The sequence below is a fragment of the Pediculus humanus genome, genomic scaffold (assembly GCF_000006295.1).
Source record: "Pediculus humanus corporis 1103172108314 genomic scaffold, whole genome shotgun sequence".
Lineage (NCBI taxonomy): Eukaryota > Metazoa > Arthropoda > Insecta > Psocodea > Pediculidae > Pediculus > Pediculus humanus.
Genome location: NW_002987883.1, coordinates 332,247 through 347,890, shown reverse-complemented (window position 1 = coordinate 347,890; position 15,644 = coordinate 332,247). Strand labels below are relative to the sequence as shown.

The following is a 15,644-nucleotide window of genomic DNA, read 5'->3' as shown; positions in this document are numbered from 1 at the left end:
AAAAAAATAACCTTTGGCAAAGCCGAACAAAAAAAAAAAAATGATCGTCCGCCGAAACAACCACAAATTTGGCATTAAAAAAAAAAAAAAATGTTCGATCGTACCTTTGAGGCAACCTCAACCCGTATTACATAATAATAATAATAATAAAAAGTTGACATAACTACATCGTCTCTATATCTCTCTCTCTCTCTCTTTTAAAAGTAAAAGTACAGAAAAAAATGAAAAACGAAACCTTATAATTTGTAGGGAGAAAAAAAAAAAAGAATTTTTAATTAATAAATAAAAATTTTTTTAATTCGGGGAGTCCCCTCAAAACATAAACGGCGGATTTTATTTATATATAATTTAAATTCGAAAAGCAAAATAATAATAATAATCGTTTTAAATCCAGGTAGTCTATTATTATTACATGTTAAGAAATTTTGATCGTTAAATGCGGTTGTTGTTTAATAATAATAATAATAATAATAATAACAATAATAATAATAATAATAATAATAATAATAATAATAATAATAATGACGATAATTTAAAATCGTTAAAAGGTAAAAAAATTTCGTAATATTCTCATGTAATAATTTTAATTTTATTATTATTATTATTATTATTAATTTTTTTTAGAAACTTTACCGGATGCATTGGCAACGGATTGTTCAAAATGTAACGAAAGTCAAAAAGTAACAGCTGATAAAATAATACGTCATTTGGTTAATAAAAAACCAAAAGAATGGGAAAGATTAACGAAAAAATACGATCCAAAGGGTGAATATCAAAAAAGATTCGATTCTCAACTTCAAAGCATCAAAACATAAATAATAATTTAACTTTATTTAATATTTATTTTTAATTGTTTTTTTTTAAATAATAATAATAATAATAATAATTGTATACATTCGTAAATTTTTGAAAGAAAAAAAAATTTTCAAAATGGCGTATTTTGCTACCAAAAAAAAAACATTTTAATTTTAATTTTTAATGATAATAATTTGTCGATGTAATTTTTGTTTTTTCTTTTTTTTTTTTTAAATAAATGCATAAATAAATACAAATAAAATTTTATTTTTCATTCCCCCCCTCTTTCTTTTCTCCTCTTTTTTTTAAAATAATAATAATAAATCTTCTTAGAGTAATAATTACCGTAATTTAATAATGTGTTTTCCGCAAGTAATTTAATTATCGACAAAAAAACAAACAAACGAACGAACGAAAAAAATATTGTTCAATATTAAAAAATCCGTTAATTTTCTTTTCTTTAATTAAAATTTAATTTATTTAAAGTTTAAATACCTTATTAATTAATTACATTAATAATTTATTAATTAATACTCTCGCGAGAGAATTTTTACCAAAAATTTTATGTTTACTCGCATTTTAAAAATTACAATTTGCGGGATTTTATCTCAATTAACGTAAAACTTAAAAAATTTCCCTTAAAAAAAATTCAATTCGTACTAAGTATTTCCGCCGGAAGTTCTCTTTTTTCCCCTCAAATAAAAAAAAATTAATAATAATAATAATAATTTTTATTATACAATCAAGTTAAAAACTTTTTTAACTAACTAAAAAAACGCAATTTTTCTTTCTTGGGGGACGGGAAAAAAAAAAAAAAATTATTTATCGAAACGTTAAAAAATCAAAAAAGATATTATTATTATCATTATCATTATTATTATTAATAATATTACTCTTAAGGGAACATTTTTTAAAAAAATTAAATATTATGTCACTATTAAAAAAAAAAAAAAAAAGTTATATATCCGTAATAAAAAAAAATAAAAACTTTCACCGGCATTTAATTACTTTGAAAACAAATTAAAAAGTTGTAAAAATAATAATAATAATAATAATGATAATAATGATAATTTAAATGGGTTTTGATACGGTCTTAATGCGCGTATAAAAAAAAAATTATGAAACAAAAATAATAATAATATTCAATAATGTAAATAGGAAAAGAAATAAAATATTATTACATAATCGTCATGCACACGTAAAAAAATTAATAATAATAATAATAATTAATAAAGACGATAAAAAAAATTATCTTCTGCTTCTGCTGTTGTTTTTGCTTTACCACGTGGTACGAAGACGCATTTTTTTGTTTATTTTTAACTTACATAATAAAATTATTAATAATTTTACGGTTGAAAATTATTTTGATGACTGTAATTAATTAATTATCTATTTAATTGATACTTTTGTTATTAATTATGAGAATTTTAATTTTAATAAGAAAAAAAATAAAAATTTTGAGAAGGTTATTATTATTTTTATTCGTGAGATTCGTAAATTTAATAAAATTTCAGTAAATAAATAAATAAATAAACGTAAATAATAAATGACGTAATATTGTCAAATAATAAAATTTCCTTTAAGTGAATTTAATTTTTTTTTTTTGAATTGTGTAACAACCTTCAATGGACCCTGAGTTTTTTTTTTTTTTTTTTTTTTAATAAAACCTAATTTCGTCTTTTTTTTTATATTATTATTATTAAGGAACCGATGTCCTCGTCGTCAACGTCATCGTAAGTTGTAAAAGATAAATGTATCTTATTAAGAAATTTTTTTCCCCAAAAATTTTATTTTGTCCTTTAATTTTTATAAATGGCGTTTTTTTTTTACGTCGTTTTTAATTTTTTTTTATATTTTTGGTTTTTCGTTCTCGAATTCGAAAAAAAAAACGCAATTACCTAAAACGTATACCTTAAATTATGTATTGCAAAATAATTTAAGGTATTTATTCGGTTGTGCATTATCGATAATTGTGCTAACTAATTTTTTTTTTTTTACAACTTTTAAAAATTATATACATTAGCAAGGAGTCGTATTAATGAATTAAATTATTAGCTAAAAAGCATGATAATTTATAATATGGTGAAAAAAAAAAAAAATTTTTTTATGAAATTTCAGTCGTTAATTATGAAATTTTTTTTTTTTTTTTCTTGGCAAACTTTAATGAAATATCCTGTAGTATTATAAGTTTATATACATATACGAATTACACGCAGTTTTTTTTTTTTTTTTTTTTTTACGTTGTGGGGTATTAAGAAATTTATTAACAAACAATGCGAATGAGTTATAAACAAAACAAAAACAAATTCGTTATTATTAATATTAAAATAATTAAAACGAATTTTCATATTTTAATATATTTCGATAAATTCGTTTTCACCACGCGGTGGACAAAACATTTCGACATTTTTTTTTTATTTTTAAATGTCTTTAATAAAATTGTTTTTTTTTTTTTTCCGGTCGGTATAAATGTTTTAAATTTAAATAAATAAATAAGTTCGAGAAACCATTATTTAAAAAAATTTGAAATTTAATTTAACAACAAAAAGTTATTTAAACTCATATTCAACGCCTTAATTTTAAAATTTATGCAAATTGCACTACGTACGTGGTATAAAAATTGCATAGGATAAAACTTCACGTTGTCGATTCGAAAGTAAAAATTTAATTCATTACAATCTTCCACGTCGTCGTGGCTGATAGCGAGATTTTCAAATACCCTTATAATCACAACGAACAAACAACCGAATTTCAATAAGAGATTAACGGTGTCGAAACGTTGTCAATAAAAAAAAAACGAACGCTACACACAAAGCGCGTGCTCTTTACGTTGAATCCGAAAATAAATATCCGGGGCAATCATTTTTTAAGTTGGTACGTTAAATCAAAGGGGTTGGTGAATAAAAAAAAATTTTTTTTTTTTTTTTTTATACGGATTAAAATAATAATAAGTAAAGAACAACCCTCATCATTATGGATCCCGAGGCGTTTTTAGATTTGGCTAATCAAGTAACAAAATTAAAAATGTTTCCGTATTTTGACATTGCTCACAGTGTATTATGTGCATTGGCTGTAAGAGAAGATTTGGGACCGGGTAAGTATATGATCTTGATTCAGTTTAATAAACCGCATTTGATCTAAGGTTAAAAATTTACCTTGAAAAAGAAAAATGCAATTATCATTCTATCTTTGTCTATCTATTTAAATCGTAATAAAAAATTCGATTTTCTTTATATCATTACCCTAACAACAATTGTATAATATAAATTATGCATTGATGACATCGATAAGAAAATTTTACCTGAGAAACAATTGCCAAATTATTTTCTAAATTTAAAATAAAATTGGAAAAAAAAAAAAAAAATTTCTCAGGTAGCGTCATTATCCAATTCAATATATTTTCCCGCCATTTTAATTGATTATATAAATTTTTAAAACAAGTATTAACAACGATTAGATTCCAAAACCAAACAAACAAAGTAAGTTGTAAACAATTTGTAAAAGTTTTTTTTTTTTGTTTTTGTTTTAAATAATAAATTAAAATTAAATTTATTTTTATCGTGAATGTTTAAATATGATCGCGCCTAAAATTTTAAAACCTAAAATTTAATTTTTTTTTTTATAAAAAAAAAAACTGGAAAAAAATCATGTATGAATGATAAATATTTTATTAAAATTGATTTTTTTTTGTAGTAATTATTTCTTTTTCACTTTCAATTTTTTTCTTTTTTGTTTTTCCGGAAAATTTATTTTATTATCATTATTTGTTTAAAAAAAAAACAAAAAAAGTTTAAATTTGGAAAAATCCTCCTGGAAAAAGTTATAATTAATTTTTTTTTAAGGTAAATCTACTCTCAATATTCAAAAAACTTTTTTTTTTTTTTTTGTTAGGGGTGAACATTAAAATTGAATAAAAGTCAAAATGAAATGAAGGGGGGTGTAAATTAAAATTTACCCTAATTTCACCCTTAATTTAACATTTTTATTCCAATCAATATTTTTATATGAATCATTTCACACACATAAAAAAAATTGTTTTTTTTTTTTTTTTTTTTAAATAAAAAAAGTTAAGATTAAAAAAAAAAAAATGAATTTTATTATTAAAAAGCTTTTAAAACTTATATATTTTTAACTTTTTTTATTTTTAAATAAAATTCTTCTTCCACGTCAAACGACGTGTGTGTGTGTTTGTATTTAAGTGAGGGGGATGTTAAACTCCAGGAGGTAAAATTCACAGTTGGAGATACAAAATATCGCCCCTATTACGAAAATTTACTTTTTTTTTTTTTTTTTTAAATTAATTAAAGTTATTTTTAATAAAATACAATTCTCGAATTAATAATTTATTTATTTATTTATTTTTAGGAGCTTTGGCATTTTCCCGAAAACATCCAATGTCATGTTGGTTATCTACAATGCTTGTTATTTTTGCCGGTGGAATGCTTTGTAACGGTCTTTTAGGCGAACCAATTTTAGCACCATTAAAAAATACTCCTCAATTATTAATTGCAACGGTTGTTTGGTAAAAAAAAAACCTTCCCACTTTTAATTTTTACATAAATCTTTCAAAAAATAATAATAATAATTTTTCAATTGTCTTTTTAGGTACGTTATATTTTATTCTCCTTTCGATATCGGTTATAAATTTGCCAAATTTTTACCCGTAAAAATTGTACTCGCCGCCATGAAAGAAGTTTACAGGTGAGAAATTTAAAATGACAACTTCCATAGAAAACTCATATCGGTGTCTTTTTTTATTTATTAATTATTTAAATAATTTATTTAAGGTGCAAAAAAGTACACGATGGTGTCACACACGCAGCCAAATTATATCCAAACGCATATATAATAATGATACTTATTGGAACGTTAAAAGGTAACGGAGCAGGATTTACTAAATTAATGGAAAGACTTATAAGAGGAGTGTGGACACCGACAGCCATGGAATTTATGCAACCTAGTTTGTAAGTATAAGACAATAAACATCAAAACATAAAAAAAATCCAAAATGGCGAATAATGAGATCGAAATACAAAATAATATTGCTGCACACAGTTTTTTATTCTTCTGTGTAAAGAACGTCTTGGGAATATGACCTGTTTTATTGAGTTCAGATAACAAATGCCTAATAATAATAATAATTAGTTCAAATTTCTTTAGAATTAATTTGGAATCATCATCATCAACGACGACGACGACGATTCAAAAAATTATTTTTTGTTTTCAGTTACACCAAAGCTTGCCTTGTAGCATCCGTCATATTTGTTTTGGACAAAAAAACAGATTTGATATCCGCACCGCACGCACTCGTTTATTTTGGAATCGTCATATTTTTCGTATATTTTAAACTATCATCAATATTATTAGGAATACACGATCCATTCATTCCATTCGAAAATTTATTTTGTGCCTTATTTTTGGGTGGTATTTGCGATGCATTGGCAAGAATTTTAGGTTTCGGACAACCGAAAGAAGGAGATGCGAAAAACGATGCGAAAAAAACGAATTAATATTTATTCATGATGATAATAATAATAATTATTATTATCATCAATAAATTATCACCCGATGAAAAAAAAATATTTTCATAAAAAAAAAAAAAAAAAAAAAAAAAAAAATAATTCCCCACAGAACACACCCCTTTTCAAATTAAATATTAGTTTTTATCGAAAACCAAAGCCAAAAATATCTATCTAGTCTCTATCTATCATTTTTAAACGTTATATTTTCATCATTGTTTTATTATTATTATTATTATTATTATTATTATTATTATTATTATTTTTACAACTATCGCAGTATTTTTTATTTCATAATTAACGAATTACAAATCGATTTATACAAATTAAGAAATGAAAATTGCCAAATCGATATTATTATCAATACGTAGTGTCCGTAGTTCCTTATTATTATTATTTATTTATTTATTTATTTATGTATATGAGAAACAGAATTTATGTTTTTATTCATTTCAATTTGATTTTTTTGATTGAAAAATATCAGTAATTATTCTAAAAATTATGTTATTGATACACGAATACCCCCCTCCCCTTTTTTGTTTTAAATTAAGGGCAATAATAAATTTGTAAGTCACTACAAAAAGAAAAACATTTTTATAATGTTATTATCAATTTAAAAATTACAATCTAGTCATTTTATTATTATTATTATTATTATTATTATATTTTCTATTACTTCAAATTTTAAAAAAGAAGCGAGTTTGTTTTTGTAGTGATTAAATTACAATTGTAATACCAAAAAAAGATTTTTACCTTAACATATCATTAAAAATTTAAAAAAAAAAAATTGATTTTGATATAATAATATTTTTTCGATTGATAAAAATTATTGTAAAAAAAAAAAAAAATTGTAGTAGTTTTAAATGCGAGTGACAATAAAATTTATTTATTTAAAATTATGTATAAATTATTATTATTATTATTAAATTTTTGGGTTTATTAAAGGCCTTTTTTATTAAATCAATAAAATTTATGTAAAATATTTTTTTTAAAAAAAAAAAAAAAAAAAAAAACGTGCCAATTAATTATTTAAATTTTTTTTTTTTAAAGTACAAAACGACAAAAATGTTTACTTAAACAAAAAAAGAGTCAAACTCAATAATAATAATAATAATAATAATAATAATAATTTTTTGTATAAAAAATTTTGTTTGGTTTCTTATTAATAATGATAATAATACGTTTTGTTTTTAAAAAATTTTAATAATAAAAATATTATCATTTACAAAAATTACAAAATTTATTTATTTATATTAATTTATTTAATAAAACATGATGAAAAAAATGGATTGAAAACACGTTTATAAGCGCACTCTTTATGTGAAAATAAATTTTAAAAATATAGGCTTTATTTATAGGCTTTCAAAACAAACAAACAAACAACAAACACGATCTAGGTGAACCGAAACTAGAAAGTTATTATGTCTAGTATAGATTTCGCTATCGATGGCGTTTTTATATATCTATCACCTGTGAACGTGGCAACATTTTTTTTTTTTTTTTAAACAATCTAACACAAACATCATCATCATCGCCATCTTAATTCGTTAATAAAAGTGATTAATATTATTATTATTATTATTATTATTATTATTATTAAATTGTTTTCGATTATTAATTAACACGTGATTTTAATTTTTTTTCTTATTGTTGTTGTTGTTGTGCGCGGATAGACCATGTTACGTAACAAACTCGTTTTATTTTCGTGCATTCACACCGGCTTGTAAACAATCTATACATACAAACACAAAATGTTTGTATTTGAAAAAGACAAAATAATAATAATAATAATTTTTAAATTAAATTTCGAAAATTTTAACCTTATGACCTTTAAGGTCATTTAAATAAAAGTGACAACGGCGGTCGGAAAAGAGTTTTTTTTATTATTATTATCAATAATTAATCGATTCGTGCTATTTTTTTTTAATATAAATTTTTTGTTCATAAATAATAATAATAATAATAATAATAATTAAACGAATAAATAATTTAACGTTTTTTTTATATATTTTATTAAAGAACTTTAGTTAATTCGTTACAAATAAAAAAAAAAATTTTATGTGACCTTAAAATGTGCGTTTGTGTTTGTGGTTGTTGTTGTTGTTGTTGTTAAAGTTTGATTGCGATACGAGTAGTCGTCATTTCCTTTAAAAAATAAATTTTTTAAAATTTTATTAAATAATAAATTTTTTATTTTAAACATAGATATGACGTCAAAAAGGAAATATATATAAAATAACCTTCTTAAAGTTTAAAAGATAATTTTTTTTTTATCTAACGGTAATATTATATTGTTGAAGGAAAACTACAGTTCGTATTATTATTATTATTATTACTATTTTTGTTTAAATTTTCTAAGGAAATGATAATAATTATTATTATTTTAAATTTTTTTTTTTTTTTTTTTTAACGGGAAATTTGACGTCATTAAAAAAAATTATTGAAGTTTTTCCCATTCCGCAATCATTTAAGATTTAACCAACAAACGAGTAACAATTAATTTTGCAATTTTTAAAACAAATGGTTCGGTTAAATTAATTTTTATGCTACCATTTTTTTTTTTCTAAATAGTTGTAACGTTCGTTGTTAATAAATAATTTTGCTTAAAATAAGTAGTTTTATTTTTAAAAAAATACGTTACAAATTTTTTAATAAATATACCGACCGACCGTTATCATAGTGCAAAATTAAGGTTTTATTCGCAAAAGGAAAGAAAATTTTTTTTAAAACTCGTAAGTATTTCAATTGTTTTTATTTTCTTTATTTTATTGATAAAACTTTTATAAAACGTCATAAAATCGAACTTTGATAACACAAACTAAATAATTTATTATTATTATTATTATTCTTTGTAATTGTAAAAAAAAAATTTTCCCACAACTTTTATTTTTCCCGATTTAAAAAAAAAATTCGTCGTCGTTGGTTGGGTTCAATGCGCAATCTCGTTATTTTAATCAATTTCTTTTAAAATTGCAGTTAAAATCTGCTTTTTTTTTTTTTTTATAAACACGCCATTACCATTTATTATTATTATTAATAAAATTGAGGTTAAAATATAGGACGCGTTACAAAATTTGTGAAAGAATTAATCAGATATGAATTTAAATACGGGAATAATAATATTTAATATTGGAAAAAACAAAAAAAATTGTTTGGCTCTCATCACGTTTAGCTGACAATTGTTCATATTAATTAATAAACAATATGTCGCCAGGAGCTGAAAATACAACACGTGAGGATAGATTGATATTTTTTAAAGAAATGACGGAAGATAAATTTGTGGCAGCTTTGGATGTTGGTACGACAACATTAAGATGTTGCATATTTAATCAAAAAGCTCAACTTTGCGGATCTGGAATTGATCAGGTTAGTTTTTTGGAATTTTCAAAACATCTTTTTTCGATTCGAAACGTTATGTTTTATACTATTATATTTTTTTAGATAGAACTTCTTTATCCTGAACCTGGATTCGTAGAAATCGATCCTGATAAGTTATGGATATCTGTTCAAAGAGTAATAAAGCTATCTCTTCAAGGTTTGTGTCAAAAAGTTTTGTATTAGAAATATTTAATGTAATTCAAAACAAAAAAAAAATTTAAACCGAAAACTGAAATGGAATTTTCCAGATGCCGGATTAACTTCGAATCAAATAACATCGTTGGGACTTTCCGTTCAGCGTTCATCTTTTACAACATGGAATAAAAAAACAGGCACACCTTATCATAATATTATTATATGGAAAGATTTAAGAGCTAATAAAATAGTTAAAGAACTTAATAAATCTTTTTTAATGAAGGTAACGTTTTTGCTACAGTTCAACTGTTTAAATTTTCACGATATCCTATTTAAAATACCTTTTTTTTTTTTTTTTTTTTTTTTTTTTTAAAGGGAATGCGAGCCACGTCGAAAATTTTATATGCTTTTACCAGAAGAAAAAGATTTCTGGCAGGTAGTCAAATGAAAGTCATGAATACTCAGGTGAAAATGAAACAACGTCATTTTTATTTACAGGATGTGAGAAATTTTAATTAGAAATAATTAGTTTTTTAATAACAGGTAACCGCTAGACTGTTGTGGGTATTGGAAAATATACCTTCTCTTAAAAAATCCATAGAAAAAAATGAAGTTCATTTTGGAACTTTGGATACTTGGCTCATATATAAATTAACTGGTGGTGAACAACACGTGACAGACGTGTCCAATGCAGCCTGCACTGGATTTTTCGATCCTTTCACAATGGATTGGGCCGATTGGGCTTTTTATATTTTCGGTTTACCACGAACGATATTGCCTAAAATATTAGATACTGCTGGAAATTTCGGTTATACTTCTTCATATTTATTCGGTTCACCCATTCCTATTAGAAGCTGTGTAAGAATTTTAATTCTTTTTTTTTTTTTTTTGAACAATAATAAATTTGTTTTTTAAATAAATAATTTATTTTTTTTTTTAATGAATAGGTAGCTGATCAATCTGCATCACTTTTTGGTTCCTGTGGTTTTAAACGAGGTGATTTTAAAATTACTTTAGGTACGGGTAGTTTTGTAAATATAAACACGGGAAGTGAACCACACGCCTCTATTACCGGTAAATTTTTTTTTTTTTTTTTTTTTTTTTTCAAATAGTAAAAATTAATTTTTCCCATTTTTAATTAAAATATTTGTACTCAGGTCTTTATCCGATTGTGGGATGGCGAATTAATAAAGAAACTATTTACATGGCTGAAGGAGCATCAAATGACACGGGAACGACAATAAAATGGGCTCAAAAAATAGGTTAGATTTTAAGATCCATAATTCATGCAATGAAATATTTCAACTTAAAGAAATACAATTAAACCTAAGGCCTAAAAAAAATTTTTTTTTTTTTTCAGGAATTATAAAAGATCCATCGGAATCAAATGATATTGCAAATTCCGTTAATGATGCCAACGGTGTTTGTTTTATACCATCGTTCAGTGGAATTCAAGTGAGCAATTAATTACTCACTCAAATTACTTTAATCGATCGTAAAAAAAAAAAAATTTTAATTTAATTTAATTTAATTATAGGCTCCGGTTAACGATGGACTTGCTGCTGCCGGTTTTATAGGTTTAAAACCGACAACGTCAAAAGGTCACATGATGAGAGCAATTTTAGAAAGTATAGTTTTTAGAATTCATCAACTTTTCGAAGTTGTCAAAAAAGAAATCGGTTTAGATTTTAAATTAATTAGGTTTGTTATCGAACGTAAAAATATCAATTTCTAAACTTACCGACTCCATTTTGAATATGAATGATTTTCCGTTGGATTTTTTCAGGATAGACGGTGGCGTTTCCAACAACAATTTCATAACGCAACTTATAGCTGATCTCACTCAAATTCCAATTGAAAGACCATCATCCACTGAAATATCCGTTTTAGGAGCTGCATATTTGGCTGGTTTGGCAAGCGGAGTTTGGAATTCTAAAGAAGAAATAAGTAGATTAAGAACTGTAGATCAAATATTTATTCCGAGGCCTAACATTAGAGAAGAATATAAAGAACAAATAGAACTATGGAAAAGTGCAATTTCTAGGTTTTTAAATTGGTATCCGGATGAATACTGACGTTGGTACAACTGGCTAAAAGTTTCTTGCAATCTTTTAGTCTTAAACAAAAACTTTTTTATTTATTTCAAAACGATAAATAATCGAATTCGTTTTAGCTCAAATATTAATATTATTATTATTATTATTAAAAATTTTTTTGCTCTAGTATACGGCAATACAAAAAAAAAATTAAATAGTAATGATTAAATGATGCCTCTTTCACACACAGTGGGTAGGCAAAAAAAACCGTTTGTATTGTTTGTTTATTTAAAACAAGAGAGAATACAAACAAACAAACAAAAAGGTTTTTTAAAAATTAATATCATAGATTTAATTTTAATTTATTTTGCCGAGTAAATTTAGCAAAATAATTATTTGCCTGAAACGAAATAAAAAATTATTTTTATATTATTAATACGAATACAATTTCATTATAAAAAAGAAAATTTTTTTATAAAAACATGCAAAGAAAATCAATTTTCCTATAAAAAAAAAAAAAAAATGGACACGTGATTGCTATTTTCCTTTTCCTTTAATTTAAAAAAAAAAAAAAATTTAATAACAATTTTACTCGTTTAATCGTCGTCATGCTTTTTTTTTATCACGCATATGTTTTACGTTTAACAAGGTTAAAAAAAAAAAAAACCCGGAAACGGTTAATTTTTTTTTTTTTTTTTTTTATTACCTGCACGAATGACAATAACCTAATTTGAAAATTTTTCCCCCGGTAAAAACATTTTTAAAAATTTATAATAATAATAATAATAAATTAAAAATTCTTTAATTAAACTTGAAGCATTTTTTTTTTTATCAACGACAAAATAATAATTTATTAATTGTTTTAATTATAACGTAATTTTATTAAAAACAACAATTTATTAAATATCAAACAGTAAACAAACAAACAAACAAACAAGGATTCCTTGAACTTCGTATCATTTATTTAAATAAGTTATGATATTATTATTATTATTATTATCTCTCCGATGCTTGCTCCCCACTAATTGCTCTCAGGTAATTAATAAAATTTATCAACAACTTTTTTATTACTCTCGAGATATGCTTAGAGATTTTATACATTTAAAAAAATTAATACTAATAATAATAATTTTTCTTTTTTAATTTTACTCAAACATTTTTATGTTTTGCCTGATACGAAAAATTCATACATTGATAATAACACAAAAAGGTTAATAACCTCTTTATAAATATTTTACAAATAATTTTTTTTAAAATTTTTAACCGGGGCATAATTTTTTTTTTTTTTTTAAATTTTGTAACGTCATCATCAAACAACAACAACAACATTCAAAACATATAATTTTTTTTTTTTTAAATAAATCCGCCATGTTTTAGATTTCAGATTAAAAATTTAAAGTCAAAAAAAAATTTAAAGTCAAAAAGAAAAAACTTGTTTTATAAACTCATTCAACATTTAAAAAAAAAACTAAAAAAAAATGTATGCAGAAAAAAGAGAATGGAAAACAATTTTTACGAGTAAAAGTTGAACAAAAAAAAAAAAAAAAAAAACATTTTCTATTTATTATTATTATCTTTTTTCCATATATTTTTAACCTTCGCGTTAGCTCCCTTCCCCCCACCCTTTGAATAAAAAAAAAACGTTTACTTTTGAATGAATGAATATTTGTTTGGTTGGTAACAATTCTTTTAGAAACACGATTGTTTGTTTCGGAAAAAAAAATTCCGATTATTATGTTTTTAGTTTTTTTTTTTTTTTCTAAAATTTTCTTTTGTTTGAATTTTATTTTCTAGAATAACAAAAGAAAACTTTAAACAAATATTTTCGCCATTTTGAAAAAAAAAAAAAACATATTTTCACATTCGCACATTTTAATTATTTAAAAGCATTTCACGTCATTATTTAATAATAATAATATTAAAAAGTTTTACCAAAAACTTTTTTTGGGGGGGGGGTTTTATGCATCGTACGACATGTTTTGTTCTTAGAATTTCTATACGAAAAAAAAAAAAAGTTTTCTTTTAGAATTTTTTATTCCTTTTTACGATATTTTTTTTTTGTTAAACAATTCATGAAATCGTTTCTAAAAAAAATTGACAACAACATTTTAATTTACGTAACTAAATTGAAAACATTTTACCAACTTTACCGGTTATTATGAGTTCCAATATAAAAATTACGGAAGGTAAAAGTTAATAATATAAACTTTAGGTTATATTTTATGCAAAAAAACAAAATGGTGTCCATATCGCAATTACATTCAAAATGTAAAAATAAAAAAAATTAAGAGTGAAAGTCATTTTTTAAATTTTTTTTTTTTTTTTTGCATTAGTCAATCAAACGCGTTTTAAGTGGTAACGTTACAAAAAAAATTTTATTGTTAGTTTTTTTTTTTTTTATATAGAATTTAATTGTTATTTTATGTTATTAAAAAAAATTAAACCAAAAGTGCATAAAAATCACGTAAGAATTTATTTAAATACTTATTATTATTAGATTAAATTTTATTATTATTATTTTTTATTCCACGACACAATCAATCAGTAATCGAAAATTATAACAAATTCGTGAATTAACAAATGTTTTTTTTTATTTAATCGATTTTTTGTTAAATTATTAAAAAGCTAACGTGAGAAAATATTCACATATTTTGCGTGTGTGTGTGTGTGTGTGTGTGTGCGTGAGTGCGCGCGTGTGGAAATCGCTTGTTTTTCGGTTACAAAGCTCGAAAAAAAATTTATTTTTAGTTTTTTTAAACTTTATTTTATCAACATCGTTAGTATTTTCCATGTTATTTAAACATTTATAATTTCACTTTCATTTAATACTTTAAAAAAAAAAAAAAAAAAAATTCAACAAACGAGAAAATCTAGTTTAGTGTTTTATAATCATCATTATTTTCGCTACCTGCTATGTATTATTATAACGTAATCGCCATTTAATTTTATTATTATTATTATTATTATTTACGAAAGGTAAGAAATTCCATTAATTATTTTTTTAATTTAAAATTTTAATTTATAGTAAATCGAAAAAAAAAAAAAAAATATTTATATACTTCATACGGGATTTTATTAAAAGAGATCCACAACAGATTTTCGATAATAATAATAATAATAATAATAATAATAATGATAATTGATAATAACGTGACGTAAATTTAAAAAAAAAAAAAACACGGAAATCAATTTTCCCAAAAGGCAAAAAGGCATTATTAACAAAAGTTTTTAAAACCCCTCACACTTAAATAAATGACAAGGACGATTAAATTATTATTATTAGTATTATTATTATTATTCATCGTACGTAATTGTTGGTAACAAGTTTTCAATTATATTCGTTTATTAATAATAATAATAATTAATATTTATTAATGCTACGAATGCGATATTTATTCAATTGTTTATTTACGTGATTTTTTTTTTATTTTTTTCTTTTTGGTCAATTTCGTTGGAGTTTGCATAAACTCATTTAAACAAAACTCATGTCAATTTTTATTTGTTAGTGAATAATAATAATAATAATAATACGTTACACGTTCTCACACGTGAAATTTTAACGTTTAATTAGTGATATTAAATTTCATTATTTTATTTCTGTAAGTTTTTAATTTTATATTTCATTTAAAAAAAAAAAAAAAAAAATTAAGTAATTATTATTATTTGTACTTTAGTACTGTTAATTTAATATTTTAATTAGTTTCAATAATAATAATCGTTAATATTATTTATCAATAGAAAAAGGAAAAAAAATTTAAACCTAACGTACGTGAAGTTTAAT

General features: G+C 22.7%; 2 protein-coding genes across 2 annotated transcripts; both read left to right on the top strand.

Moving 5' to 3' along the window:
- Positions 1-3,768: 3,768 nt before the first annotated feature.
- On the top strand, positions 3,769-6,305 carry Phum_PHUM594300 (uncharacterized protein; the record flags this gene model as incomplete). Its single annotated transcript, XM_002432546.1, has 5 exons — positions 3,769-3,889; positions 5,161-5,317; positions 5,401-5,496; positions 5,583-5,759; positions 6,023-6,305. The coding sequence occupies 5 exons, from the start codon at positions 3,769-3,771 to the stop codon at positions 6,303-6,305; spliced, it is 834 nt and encodes a 277-aa protein (XP_002432591.1).
- A 3,213-nt stretch (positions 6,306-9,518) lies between these two features.
- Positions 9,519-11,902, top strand: Phum_PHUM594290 (glycerol kinase, putative; the record flags this gene model as incomplete). Its single annotated transcript, XM_002432545.1, has 10 exons — positions 9,519-9,680; positions 9,756-9,849; positions 9,941-10,110; positions 10,203-10,292; positions 10,371-10,685; positions 10,775-10,901; positions 10,985-11,089; positions 11,188-11,282; positions 11,365-11,528; positions 11,614-11,902. The coding sequence occupies 10 exons, from the start codon at positions 9,519-9,521 to the stop codon at positions 11,900-11,902; spliced, it is 1,611 nt and encodes a 536-aa protein (XP_002432590.1).
- Positions 11,903-15,644: the final 3,742 nt, after the last annotated feature.